Source organism: Aulostomus chinensis, chromosome 12 (assembly GCF_037954235.1).
Source record: "Aulostomus chinensis isolate RoL2024-O1b breed Wild chromosome 12, RoL_Achi_v1.0, whole genome shotgun sequence".
Classification (NCBI taxonomy): Eukaryota; Metazoa; Chordata; class Actinopteri; order Syngnathiformes; family Aulostomidae; genus Aulostomus; species Aulostomus chinensis.
The window spans coordinates 4,436,124-4,448,720 of record NC_141331.1 but is presented as its reverse complement, the minus strand read 5'-3'; the positions used below and the strand labels follow the sequence as shown (position 1 = coordinate 4,448,720).

Below are 12,597 nucleotides of genomic sequence, written 5' to 3'. Positions count from 1 at the left end.
TGGGTCCCCCTGTCTGCTCTCATATTTAATCAACCTGCCTGTACAGTGATGACTTTACCCCCCCCCCCCGACCCCCACCCCCCAAATGATTTCAAGACGAGCACATCTACATTTGCAACAAACCTCCCTCATGATTTTCAACTCAGCTGATAGCAAAAGTGCAGCAGAAACATGACCATGACACGAGCATTAGTCATAGTCTTGCAGAGTTTTTCCTCAGACTGAGTGGACGCCACACTCACGTCTGGCTCATGGAGAGTGAAGCCCCTGGTGTATCACTTATATGATTATGACTGGAGCCGCTGGGGCGACTGTCACTGCTGCTGCAGTCTGATATGAACTGACTGGTGATGTCACGCCAAAGTTTGATGTTTTGTTGTTTTTTTTCTTAAACAATGAAATGACAATTATAAAAGCTTGAAAGATTCTCAGCCACATGAAGATATCTAGAAAAAAAATCAAGTTTTTTTTTTTTCAAAGAGCTGGCGAAAATGGCTTTAACAAATCATTTATCAAATTGAAATCGCATTTGTTGGGAAAAGGTAAAGGCATTAAATTTAAACGAGTAATATGGCGTTGCGGTTGTAGACCTCTGCGAGGTGAGTGTGGGACTTTGACCTTTGACCACTAAAGTCTTTTTAGTTCATCCTCAAGTTCAAGCCTGCACTAAATTTAAAGATATTCCCACAGTCTCTCTACCTTCATAATTCCTGAGATATTGCATTTTACATCATCAAAAGAAAAAAACCCTGCCATTTTGGTCACTTCTGAGCTTGTTCTTTCAGTCAGTATCATGTGTCAGACATCATGTGATGCAGGGGAACCTGCCCTTCCTCTCTGGTGCAGTGAGAAGTCACTATCACACATTATTTGTGTGAGATAGTTTATCCTCCTCGATCAGTGAAATAAGTTGCGAGACTAATTCATAGTCATGAGGGGGAGATGGAGATGAAAGTGAGACGATGGGTTTAATACCCTCAACACATCACACAGTAAATCCAGTGAGCCTGCAGACCCGCAGAGCGAGAGTGGCAGCCAGCACCTGTCTTAACACGTGTGGATGAAATAATCCAAGAGTTTTAAGGCTCCTCTTTTTAAAATCTAAATTTGACCAGACAGGTCAGGAAGAACATGTTCTTGTTTGCAGTGACAGCCTCCAAGCCCCCCTGGGTCCAGAACTACTGGCTGGGTGAATCACAGTTCTGCCCAGATACTGCAGGCGGAACTGGGTCGGCTCCAAGATGCAAATGAAGGGATCTGTCAAAAGGAAGTTCTTCTGATTTCTGTAAGTGTTGCTCATTTCATGACATTTTGTGTTTGTGTGCGTGTTTGTGTGTGTGCGTGTGTTTGTGTGTGCGTTTATGTTAAAAAAAAGATTAAAAACGCAACCAAGAGGTTTGATTATAAGTCCATTTCATGTCATTCATCACTTCAACAAGAATACAAAACTTGCAATGATCATCATCTTTATATATCAAAACACCACCACCAGAATAAACCGGTCAGAACCTAAACCTAAACCAGGTTCACAGCTAGACTTCTCCTCCTCCCATTCTCTTTCTTGTTGTTCCTCCCTCCTTCTCTCTCTCTCTCTCTCTCTCAAGTCATTCTTTCTCCCCGTGTGTTCAACCTTCAGATATGTCTTCTTCTTTAGCCTCTGCATCATCTGCTAATCCTTCCTTGCTCTTTTCAGTCGTTGTTGTTCTTTTGCAAGATGCTCCTGCCATTTGCTCCTCAGCTCTCAAGCCTGTTGTGACTTTTTTACTTTCCAGGGAATTCTCCTCCACCGGTCTCTCCTGGTGATCATTCGGAATATCATGCTGCTCCACGTCCTTCTCTATTAAGTTAATTAGTAGTTTTCCTTCCTCTCCCTCTCTCCACTCCCTTAGCTGCTACTCCACTTGCCCTGCTCTTGGTTTTTGATATATCAAAATTTGAAAAAAAATTAAAAATTAAAAAAAACGTTGCCCAAGAAATATAATAAAAATTCAGAAAAAATAATGAGAAAATATATTAAAAATGTCATTAAAACATCAACCATGATAGTTATTAAACAAGAACGCTATAATCCAAGATATCGCTTTCAAATCCGTGCATTCAACCGGGGGGGAGCTCGTCGAGCGCGGAACTGTTTATCCGCTTCTTTGTGTCCACGAGCAACAATTACGGTTGGATTCCACTGCACTTCCGTTGCCCATGATACCGGAGCGAAGTTCTGACAGCTGACTCTCCAGTCAGTTTATATTCACGCTGGAACCTCGAGTAATATTTTTGAAATTATTTACAGTCTGAAGTGCCTCAGTCAGTATCCGGCTGGAGTTGTAGACGGCGCACTGAACAGAGGAGGGCGGCTGATTATGGTGTAGCACGGAGCGCTAGCGCCGAGATAGCAGGTAATAACAACACTGATTACACACAAGACACAGCACTGGCTAGCTAGATACTTTTTAAACAACTTAAACTTGCCTCTTTTTTTTACAATACAACAAGATGCATTTCTCCTGCACCTGTCCACATTGTATGTGGAGTTAGAGTGACCTGAGATAAGTTCTTAGCTTGTAAATTGTGACCAACTAACGTTAGCTAGCTGTGATTAGGAGGAGAGGTAGCCCCGGGAGTTATCCTCCTGCTTACCCGATGAGCTACCAGTACAGTGACGAGGCAAGAACTCACTTCATGAGCAGGTGATGGTGTGAGTTAAGGCTGGGTCCGTTTACCTCGCAGGTCTTATGGTACACGCACTTGTTTGAGTGTCATTTCGAACAAAAATATTGGTGAAGTAAAGCTGGGAATGACTTTCGGGACTGCTTAGGAGACAGAAACTGTGAGAAGAAACACAATAAAGGGAAGCTATGTGGAAGATATGGAAAATAAGTAGAGGAGGTTACACTCTCATGCTAGTGTTTGAAGGTGATTGAACACGGGCCTGACGCAAACGTGTTCATGGTAGACCAAGAAACGGCTGCGAGTGTAAAGCGATCTGCAAGGAGAGTGTTTTTGTTTTTTGTTTTTTTTTGCTGAGTAATTGTGTTTGTGTGTGTGGGTGTGTGTGTATTTTGCTTCTCCTTTTAGCTTCATGCTATCGAACTAGCTTCCATCCAGGTAGGCTGTAACTGTGGGTAAGGAGGAGCTGTGGTGACTGACAGCTGGGGCAGGTGGGCGTTGGGTCGGTCCAAGTGGCAAACTGTTTATGTGCTCACTGATACCTGATCCACTCACTAACTGCTGCGGCTGCGAGTCTCCGACTGCTCTCACCCACCGCCCCACACAGTCAACTCCAGAGAGCTGGTCAGTTAGTGGAGAGGTGTGTGTGTGTGTGTGGGGGGGGGGGGGGGGGGGGGCATATTCGGGATATTTAAGAGCAGAATGGATCAATGGGATCCTCAAGACTTAATGAGATTATGAGACAGTGAGAGCTGCAAGTTGGTGCATGGCTGCGAGGCTGCACAGCTGCTGCTGAATGAATGAATGTGCTGCTGAAGCAGTCAAAGTCCCTGGAAGTTTCCACATTGGTTCCTTATAGAGAAGCCCCAGCAGCGAGGTCTTTGTAGCCCCACAGAGAAGTTAGCATCGTCATGGGTTGCCGCCACCAAAACCCAGTGGGGTTCTTTACATTGGATTTTACACCCATGGCAAACAAGTTTATGAGACTTGTATTTTTTTTATTAAACAAGACAACCTTCACAAATGAACATCACTTTTCTGATTTTTTTATTTAAGCATATGTGCATTTGTTAGAAGTTCAAAGCTAACGCTACGCTATGAACAAACCACACCCATTCGCTTCTGATGTGATTACCTCTGTAGATTAGCGCCTTGTTAGCGACCGCAGTTTTTAAGTCACATAATTGCTTTAATTGTGGTATTTACAAAATGTTTTTATTCTGTAGAAAAAAAAAACAATACGATATGTATTCATAATAGGTATAGGTAATAGGTATTTATTATAAACTATTTACTGTATTTCAGGCATTAACTAACTCCTAACCAATTCAAAAATCTCATTGATTTTGAGATGGAAGCAGATGTTCTACAATAGTCACTTATTAACTTAAAGAATAAATGTATGAATAGAAATGAAAATTATATTAAAGGATAACTATAATAATTTCTGATTTACAATAACCACTGGAGTCAGACCTGTGGTTTTTCTTACACCCTAGCCTTGTCAGCTGGACTGTGTGATTCCATAATTTTACTCACTGTATATAAGCCTGCGTGATGTTGCTGGAAAATCATGTCATCAGCAATAATAACTGATTTTTTTTATTAGTAAATATCAGGAGAAAAAAGGCTGAATTAACTTTTCTGATCATTTATTCATCAGACTTAAAAAACCATGGAAATGGCGAGCTGACCTCATTTTCTCTCTTCGTTATGTTTCTTTTCCTGTGTCACACGTCAGCAATGCACCCAAATAATGAACCTGTTGAGCAGTTGGCTGTTTGTGTCTTAATAACTGCTGTCAAAGGTTTTATTTATTCCACTCTATGCCTGATGTCATAATCCTTTAAAGTTGCAGGACTGTAGCATATGAAGGAGTAGATTTGCACCTCGTCATTTTCATGTCTCACCTGCCACTCGTGAGGCTGAGCACAGGAGTTTAGTTGATTCCAAACTCTCTCTCACGTGGTTCAGTGCAGAAACTGGTTTGTTTGCAAACTAGCCTACATGATACGTTCTTATAAATTAAAAAGCAGCCTATGCTGACAGAGTCACAGCACTAAATCAGACTTGTATTGAATTAGTTATAAGCTATATGACAACATTATTAATATGTTATATTTGTTTTTAACTAGCCTGACGATACCACTCGTGTCTATCTGATGGTGCGTGTATGGTTTCCCACTGCGTCAAGGCAGCAACTTGAAAGAGATGTCAGTAGAGAGAGAGAGGCAAGATGGCTGACTCTGGTGTGTTTGTTTACTCGAGCTGTCATGTGTTTTTTTGGGATGACAACAAGACAGGACATGGCTGTTAACTGACAGTGCGTTACTATGCAGACACAGTTTGGATTAGAACCCGATGGTGTGCTGAGACAAACACGTACACCAGGTGACTTGTTGCTTGTCTCATACTGAGTGTAGTACCGATGTTGTGTATTCAGTGCAGCTGAATTACCAGTAAACCTGTTCTGTTACCTATTTTTTGTTTCTATTATCTGAGGAAACCTCTCATGTACTGCATGAAATAGAGAATGTGAAAACCGCTGCCACAATGTCATCTCACAGACTCACCAGAGCAGTAACAACTTATCAGATACCCTTTTGGTTTCTGGCTTTTATTAGCAAAAAATGTTAGACATTTGCTGGCTGCAGCCTGAACAGAAAGATTTGCTTTGTCATTTATGACGGATAATAAAGAGTTGAGGGTTTCGTACTGTTAGACAGACAGAAGAGGTCAATGGAACACATCACTTTGGGTTTCGGGAAAAAGCCACAAGCGATTTTTAAAAATGTCTTGATGTTCCACTGGCAAAACAATCTGCAGATTAATCCAGGATGAAAATAATTGTTTGTTTCAGCCTTAAAAATCACCACTTTCATCACCACTATCATATGTTAAATACCACAGCTGTTGTTCTGGGAGGTAAAATGAGGACTCAGAGAGAAAGTTGGAAGCAGACTAGTCATGGAAAGAGTAGCTCATTCAGGTTTGTGTTGGCCACTGCGCTTCATTGCAGAGGCGCTCCTTTGGCCAGTTGACAGTTCTGTTGATTCTCTTCTGTGGGACGTCACTACAGTTTGTCCAGGAAGTCCCCCTGACATCAGTGTTGGGAATAACTGGAGGTGCGGGTAGTTCAGTTTGTGCAGCACCTGGTGGTAAAACCCAGTGTACTCTGCAGTGCCACGGGGGACTTCTGCCATTTCAATTATGTTTAATTTTCCACTCAAGAAAATTGCATTTCTTGTCTTTTTGATATGTATCTGCTTCTCTTCTTCTCAAACATTAAATTGTAAGTCGGATTACCTTATATTTCTAGTCTCCGCAACATAATGAAGTTAAAAATGTCAGTGTGTGTGTGTGTGTGTTTGTCAGTGTTTCAAGCAGCGGTGCAGCACAGTGCATTGTGGGGCCGAGGACTGAGGCTCATCACAGCAGCGTAGCCATGCTTACACTGGCCAGTAAGCTGAAGAGGGATGACGGAGGAAAGACGGGCCGTGCCTCTGGAGCTTCCGACTCCACCCACAGGGTCTCCATAAGGGACCGTCTCCTTACCAAAGGTACCTGGGTCGCTATACTCAACCAAAACAACATTACGGCTAATTCAGCAGGAGCTGTGGTTCCTAATCTGCCGGTAAACCATAGTGTTATCTCTAGTTTTACAATATAAATGTGGACAAATGTTACAAGTACGTCTCAGTATGAAGTATCAGTACAACATGAAGTTTATTTTGCTTTCTGTTGGATTCCTTTGTCTTTACACCTTTGTTCTGTGAGGCGCTGCAGGGGTGTGTGTTAATGTGTCTTCTTTGGCACTCACAAGAGTGATAATGTCACGTCAAGTTCTGAGGTGGGAAATTAGCTGCTTCATATCACTCAAACTGAGGACGACAGGCTTCATTGTGACAAACAGTTTGATATTTTGTGATGCTGGAGTAAAAACTTTGTCCATCTTGGAAGAACAAAAATAGATCTGCTGACTAACAAGATCTTATTATCACAGCTGCTGATGCCAAGGAGAAATTATTGTTTTCCTGTTTCACAAATCAAGTCTTTAAGATGATTGCTTTCCACAGAATTTAGTTATAAAGTGCCAAAGGTAAATGAGCCACTTAGGACAATAAATTTGCAGATCTGGATGTCACACATCTGCAGCAGCAGATCATTTCACACCTTCAGCCATATTTTTGGAAACAGCTGAAAATCACTGTTAAAAATTTGCAAGTGTTTCTTTGGATCGAGAAGCCATCGTGGCAGAGAGTGTGAATGCCTGCCCCCCCCCCCCTTTTGAATAACTTCTGAATTGTTTACAGTGAATTCAAGCAGGTGAGTTCAGTTGAGAGTCTGAGATGAGCAGCAGATGTATGGATGTTCATGTGAAAATGGTTGAAGGATTGATCAATGAAACACGTGCTTCCCTTCTAGTATGACAGGATGTGCTTGAGCGCCAGCTGCCCAGCATGAGACACCTCATGGTGCATTTAATTACACCTCCTGAAATCAGGAATTCGGGAGGCTATATACAATCACGGGGTAGTTGAGATTTTTTTCTTATTTTCTTTGCTGAAATAAATACATCTGTGATTCCTTGATTCTGCTTTCACTAAAGCGTTTTTTTAAATAATCGCACAATTATTATCAGCTGGTATGATGCTTTGTATCATTGCTCTAGACTCATAGAGACAAAACACAATTTGGCCAGTGACTTTAAAAGTGAATTTGAGACCCTGGTTTTAGTTGAGACATGTTTTACAACTTCAAAATGGGACATGAATCTTTTCTGCATTCTACAGCCACTTAAGTGAGTTAGAAGGGAGCTGGCAGCGCCTGAAATGACAGTCAGTAATCATTCTGTGTGGATACTTTAGTTTATCTGTGTCCTCTGTTCTGACGCTTCATTCCTGTTGTTTCCTCTCACCAGAAGTTGCAGAACTTGAAGCCAACCTCCCTAGTGAGTATAACAACACACCTCGACACCGCGTTAAAGGGATAGTTCACCCCAAAAATGCCGCTTGTCCAAAGTAACCCAAGTGTCCCGAAGCCTCAACATGTGAAGTTGTTTAAGAAACATCACTGCCACCATGTTTTTAGCCTCCCTCCCCACCGTAACCTGGAGCCGTGATGCCGTGGTGAGGCTGAAACACGACATCAGTCAGGTTTTTCAAAACAACTTGGCATGTTGAGGCTTCAGTACACTTGGGTTACTGCAGACGAGCAGCATGGAGGACTGTTTGGTTTTATTATATATTTTTTGTACGTTTAAAAGATCATCACCTTTCGCTTGAATTGGAAGATTACTGCAGTGCCTTTCCCTCTGAAACTCCAGCAGTGTTCCATCCATCCGTCCGTCCATTTTCTTCCGCTTATCCTGTTAAGGGTCGCGGGGGTGGAGCCTATCCCAGCTGCCTTCGGGCGAGAGGCGGGATTCATCCTGAACAGGTCACCAGTCCATGGCAGGGCCAACACATATAGACAGACAACCATTGGCTCTCACAGCCACGCCTACGGTCAATTTAGAGTGTCATTTAGCCTCGTCCCCAATTGCATGTCTTTGGACTGTGGGAGGAAGCTGGAGTACCAGAGAGAACCCACGCAGGCACAGGGAGAACATGCAGACTCCACATAGAAAAACCCCGTGCTCCCGCTGGGGCTCAAACCCGGAACCTTCTTACTGTGAGGTGACAGTGCTGACCACTCCAGCAGTGTTTTGCAGACTAAAAAAAAAAAAAAGTCACCTGACGTGAAGCACGCAGGTGAGTGGACAAAGGCTAAATTTTCTTTTTTGGGTGAATTAACCCTTTAACACAGTGAGTTGACCTCCATGATGTCACTTAACATTCCCCCCTTTGTTTACTTCAGCTTTGTGCTCAGCCTCACATCCTCTTCCAGTCTCCACTTCCTCACGTTTTATCACTGAATAATTGACCACAAATGTATATGTGTACAGTTTTCTGACCGTTTGAAGAGCAAACAAGAAATTTCCCTTTTCTATTAGATTTCATAAGAGTCGAGTAAGAATAGCGATGTGCTCTTATTGTTATCCTCCAGCTTTGAGTGAACCAAGGAAGACTAATACCATCCATTTCCCCCCTTTAAACAGACTAATAATGCATCTGTAGGGTTGTACTCTTAGCCATCGAAACACATAATACTCAAACTATGAAACAAATATTCTTCCCCCCTAAAGGGAGACATACGTAGCCAGCAACATGACCGGGTTACGCAACACTGCTGCTGTGTCTTTTTTTAACACACACATGTTTCATATGATGATGTCAGGAATATTTTTTTACGACATTTTAGATTTATCTCCAGAGCTGTAATGTCTACAGTGACTTTGCTGAGGACTGCAACCGTTACATGGTGTAATTCATCGTACGACAAAGTTTGAGACGTCTGATGACAAAATGTAAAAATACAGACTGTAGAAAAAATCCAGTCAGTCCAGACTGCTCACAAACAACAACAAAAAAAATTGCGTCCCCAATCACACAAATTTGAATCAAACCAGCAACAAGCTATCCATCAACTGTACTTTCATCAAGTTCACTCTTTGGAGAAACGCCCTCCCCAGGACACTGCTCGGCTTCGGACATTAACAGTCATCACAATTGAGTTAGGAGCTACAGTCTGACCGTCTGTCTGATTATTTATTGTGCAAAAAAAAGGAAAGTTGTCCATGTTCCATATGAACATGTTTCAAATCCTTCTTCGTGTGATGCCATTGCCTTTTTGAGTGCACTACATGCCCTTAAACAGTAGGGGGGAATGTGGTGCCACGGGGAATCCTTCATTTCTCTACCAGCCATAAATCCTGCACTCCGTCTGAGAGGACAGTGAGAACATACTGTGGCAAAGGGACGATTTAATTGAAATACAATATGTTATTGACCTAAATGCCATTGGTGCTAAAGCTAGTATTAATGGCGGGCCTTCATACAGTTGCCTCTGGCTTTTAACTCCGTACTCACTACTACCTTTATCTCCTTCCTTCCTACCCTTCAGGTACATGCAAAGCCAGCTTTCCAGATGAGGACAAGCTGCATCATTTTCAGCTGGCAGTGTCTCCTGGTAAGAGGATAAAATCTGTCCTGTCTGTCCCTCATTCTCTTCCCACCTGCTTTGATAAGGAAATAACTGCCTCACCAAATGGAAAACGATGGAAAACAGGAATTTCATCCAGGACAGAAATGTCAGCATTGCTATTATTGGTGACCCTTGACCGGTATAAACACACAGCACACATTCTTTAACAGAAAACAAAGTTCAGATAGAACAGCATAAATGAAAATACTGACAAAGCTGTGTATTCTATGGAAATTGATTGTTTACAGCCAGAACTATGGCTTCCTGCTTATCTCAGAAAGCTCTCGTGCCTCCTCGACAGCACCAGCACACATTTGGTTAGTTTGTTCATTTTCGAGTCAGCCAACAAATCAGAACATAGGAATATGAAGTGTCTTCTCACAGAGCTGCTGCCTGCAGTAAGGGCAAACATCCTTATCCTCTGCTGCCTGGTTTTCTACTATCTTAATCCACCTTTCCACTGAATGATAGAGCCACATCCCTGCTCGGCACGGCTATAATCACCTCTATGTAACTTTAGAAATATTTGCATATATTTGAATGGGTTGTATATTGATTTGTTCAATGGATTTCAAAGTCTGACAATGTGTACCTTCCCTTGGACTACATTACTTACAGTAGTATTGCTGTTTTCATCACCTCAGAGCACTCCAAACACATGTAAATGCTCTGTCCCTAGTCATTTATTCATGGTTTTTCCTCAAACCACCACTACATCAACAAATCACTTTACTCTCATACCAGATGGTGCAGTGTGGCATAGAACCAGTTAACCACTGTAACCCTGGTGGCAACTGTCTTTAGCTCAGGATAAATATGTAGTGTTTGTGTGTGGGGGTGTTGGGGGAGGAGGATGTTGTGTTATGTGTGATGGAGGCTGCAAATGGTCGTGATTAGCTTGTAAGACTCCGCGTGTCTTTCTCGATCTTCCCTGGTAATGTGTCTGCAGGCTTCTCAGGCCTCTGCAGCTGCTCTGTCGTTACTCACCCAAATCCCATCTGCTTCCTCAGCGGTTTGCAGTGTTCGGATGGGCTACCTGTCCAAGGTTCACCCGTGGAATCTGGGAGGAATCTCTAGTTAACCTTTCTGGATCTCAGATATGTTTTTAAATATATTGTTAATGAGTCCATCTTTAATTAAACAACATTTACATGCTGTTAAATGTGCAAGCTAGTCTTCAAATAGGTGCTAGCATTGCTCTTTTTCCAGTGAGTGATTAGGAGCTTGTTAGGAACAAGCTGGTGGAGGACGGGCGATCATGTTTGGCATTAGGGCGAGAGGGAGAGTGGAGAGGAAACTTATTGTGGTTGGTCATTTCACAGGATTTGAACTTGTGCACTTCTGAGGCTCTGCAGTATGTGCTGGGATGTCTGTCCAGCCGTCTGTTGCATCTGGAGAACCAACACCCCAATTTGTTTAAACTTGGTACAAATATCCATTTGGATTCAAGGATGAACTTGAAATATTTTGGTGGTTGAAGGTCAAGTTCGCTGTGACAGTCACACAATGGGGAGTGACGCAACTGCAAAGCATTATTTCTGATTTTTTTCTAAAAGGGGAACACAGGCTGTGATTGATAGAGCAGTTGTATATGCAGTAGAAAGACACACTCAATGACAGGTGGACGTTGGACTGTTTGATCAGCCTGGCTCACTACAAGTTGGGTCAAACCAACAAAAATCTGAAATAGTCAGAAGACTCAAAGTTACAATTGTGTTTAATCATGATTTATACTCAATTTTGTACATTTTTTTAAATGTTCATTTTCACTCAGACTTATTTCATTTTATTTAATTTGTTCTTGCATTTTTGAAACTTTATTAGTTTGTCGCCGATTAATTTGTTTTTTTAATTATTTCTGGTAAATTTGTAATGAGCTGCAGCGTGCAGGATTAATTTTTTTTCTAAACTAAAATGATCTGATACTTAAATTGTTTAGTTGGTAGTGCTTTCATTGAAAAAATCTGGACTGTTCAAGGCGTTGTGTGTAAGTGCATGTGTGTGATTCATCCGTCTCCCTCTGACCTGAATAGGCATTGTAACTTCGGCTTAGTCCTCACAAAGGGCTTTGTAAGCAAAATCTTTGCAGAAAAGCAAAGATCAGCAATTAGAGGAGAAGTTTGGTGACATTTTTTGTTAAGAGAAGTTGATAAGGAGAAGGAGGCTGCCTTCCCAGAGACTTGTTCAATTATTCACATCCTCTGTCACACACACACACACACACACACACACACACACACACGCTCATCCTTTTCCTGTCTTCCTTTTTTTATTATTTTGGCTGACGTCTCTTGTTTAACCTTTCTTCCCCTTTATGTGTCGCTCTCCTCTTGCTCAGTGTTGCCTCTGTTTAACAGCTGGCAGTGTGAGCCTCACGTTATCCACCGTATCTTGCCACACGCCTAATAAGAACGTTAAAGCAGAAGTGCAGTTGGTGGGTTTCATAGATTTAGATCTGTATCACTGTATTTTGTGGATTTCTTTGCACTATCAACATAAATGACAGTGAAATACTGTATGTCCCGAGGGCTGTGCAAAAGTTACTATTGATTCAAAAAAAGAAATAATCCTGATCGCCATCAAGTACTAACGAGAACAGTTTGATTCAAATTGGAATATTGCTCTCCACAGACTCAGGAAAAGAAGCATTTGTTGCCTTTTTCAGAGAAAATGAGAATAATGACAGAAACAGCAGCAGCAGTTTTTCAGCATCGAGCAGTCATAGTAGTTACACAGTCTACAGTTATACACACAGTACAAGGGAGGGTAGTTGTAGTCTGTCAGGACAGAAACAACTACAAGGGGGGGGGGGTGTTTGTCTGAGATAATATCATTGTTTTGCAGAGA

The 12,597-nt window shown here is 42.0% G+C and overlaps 1 protein-coding gene across 1 annotated transcript in view; it reads left to right on the top strand.

Moving 5' to 3' along the window:
• The first annotated feature begins 2,162 nt into the window (after positions 1 to 2,162).
• Positions 2,163 to 12,597, top strand: part of ube2f (ubiquitin-conjugating enzyme E2F (putative)) — a 33,780-nt gene continuing 23,345 nt past the window's right edge. Inside the window, exons 1-4 of the mRNA XM_086219722.1 lie at positions 2,163 to 2,393; positions 6,040 to 6,224; positions 7,586 to 7,615; positions 9,670 to 9,735. Coding sequence (XP_086075848.1) covers positions 6,110 to 6,224; positions 7,586 to 7,615; positions 9,670 to 9,735 — 211 coding nt within the window. The 5' untranslated portion in view covers positions 2,163 to 2,393; positions 6,040 to 6,109. The remainder of the gene's footprint in view (positions 2,394 to 6,039; positions 6,225 to 7,585; positions 7,616 to 9,669; positions 9,736 to 12,597) is intronic.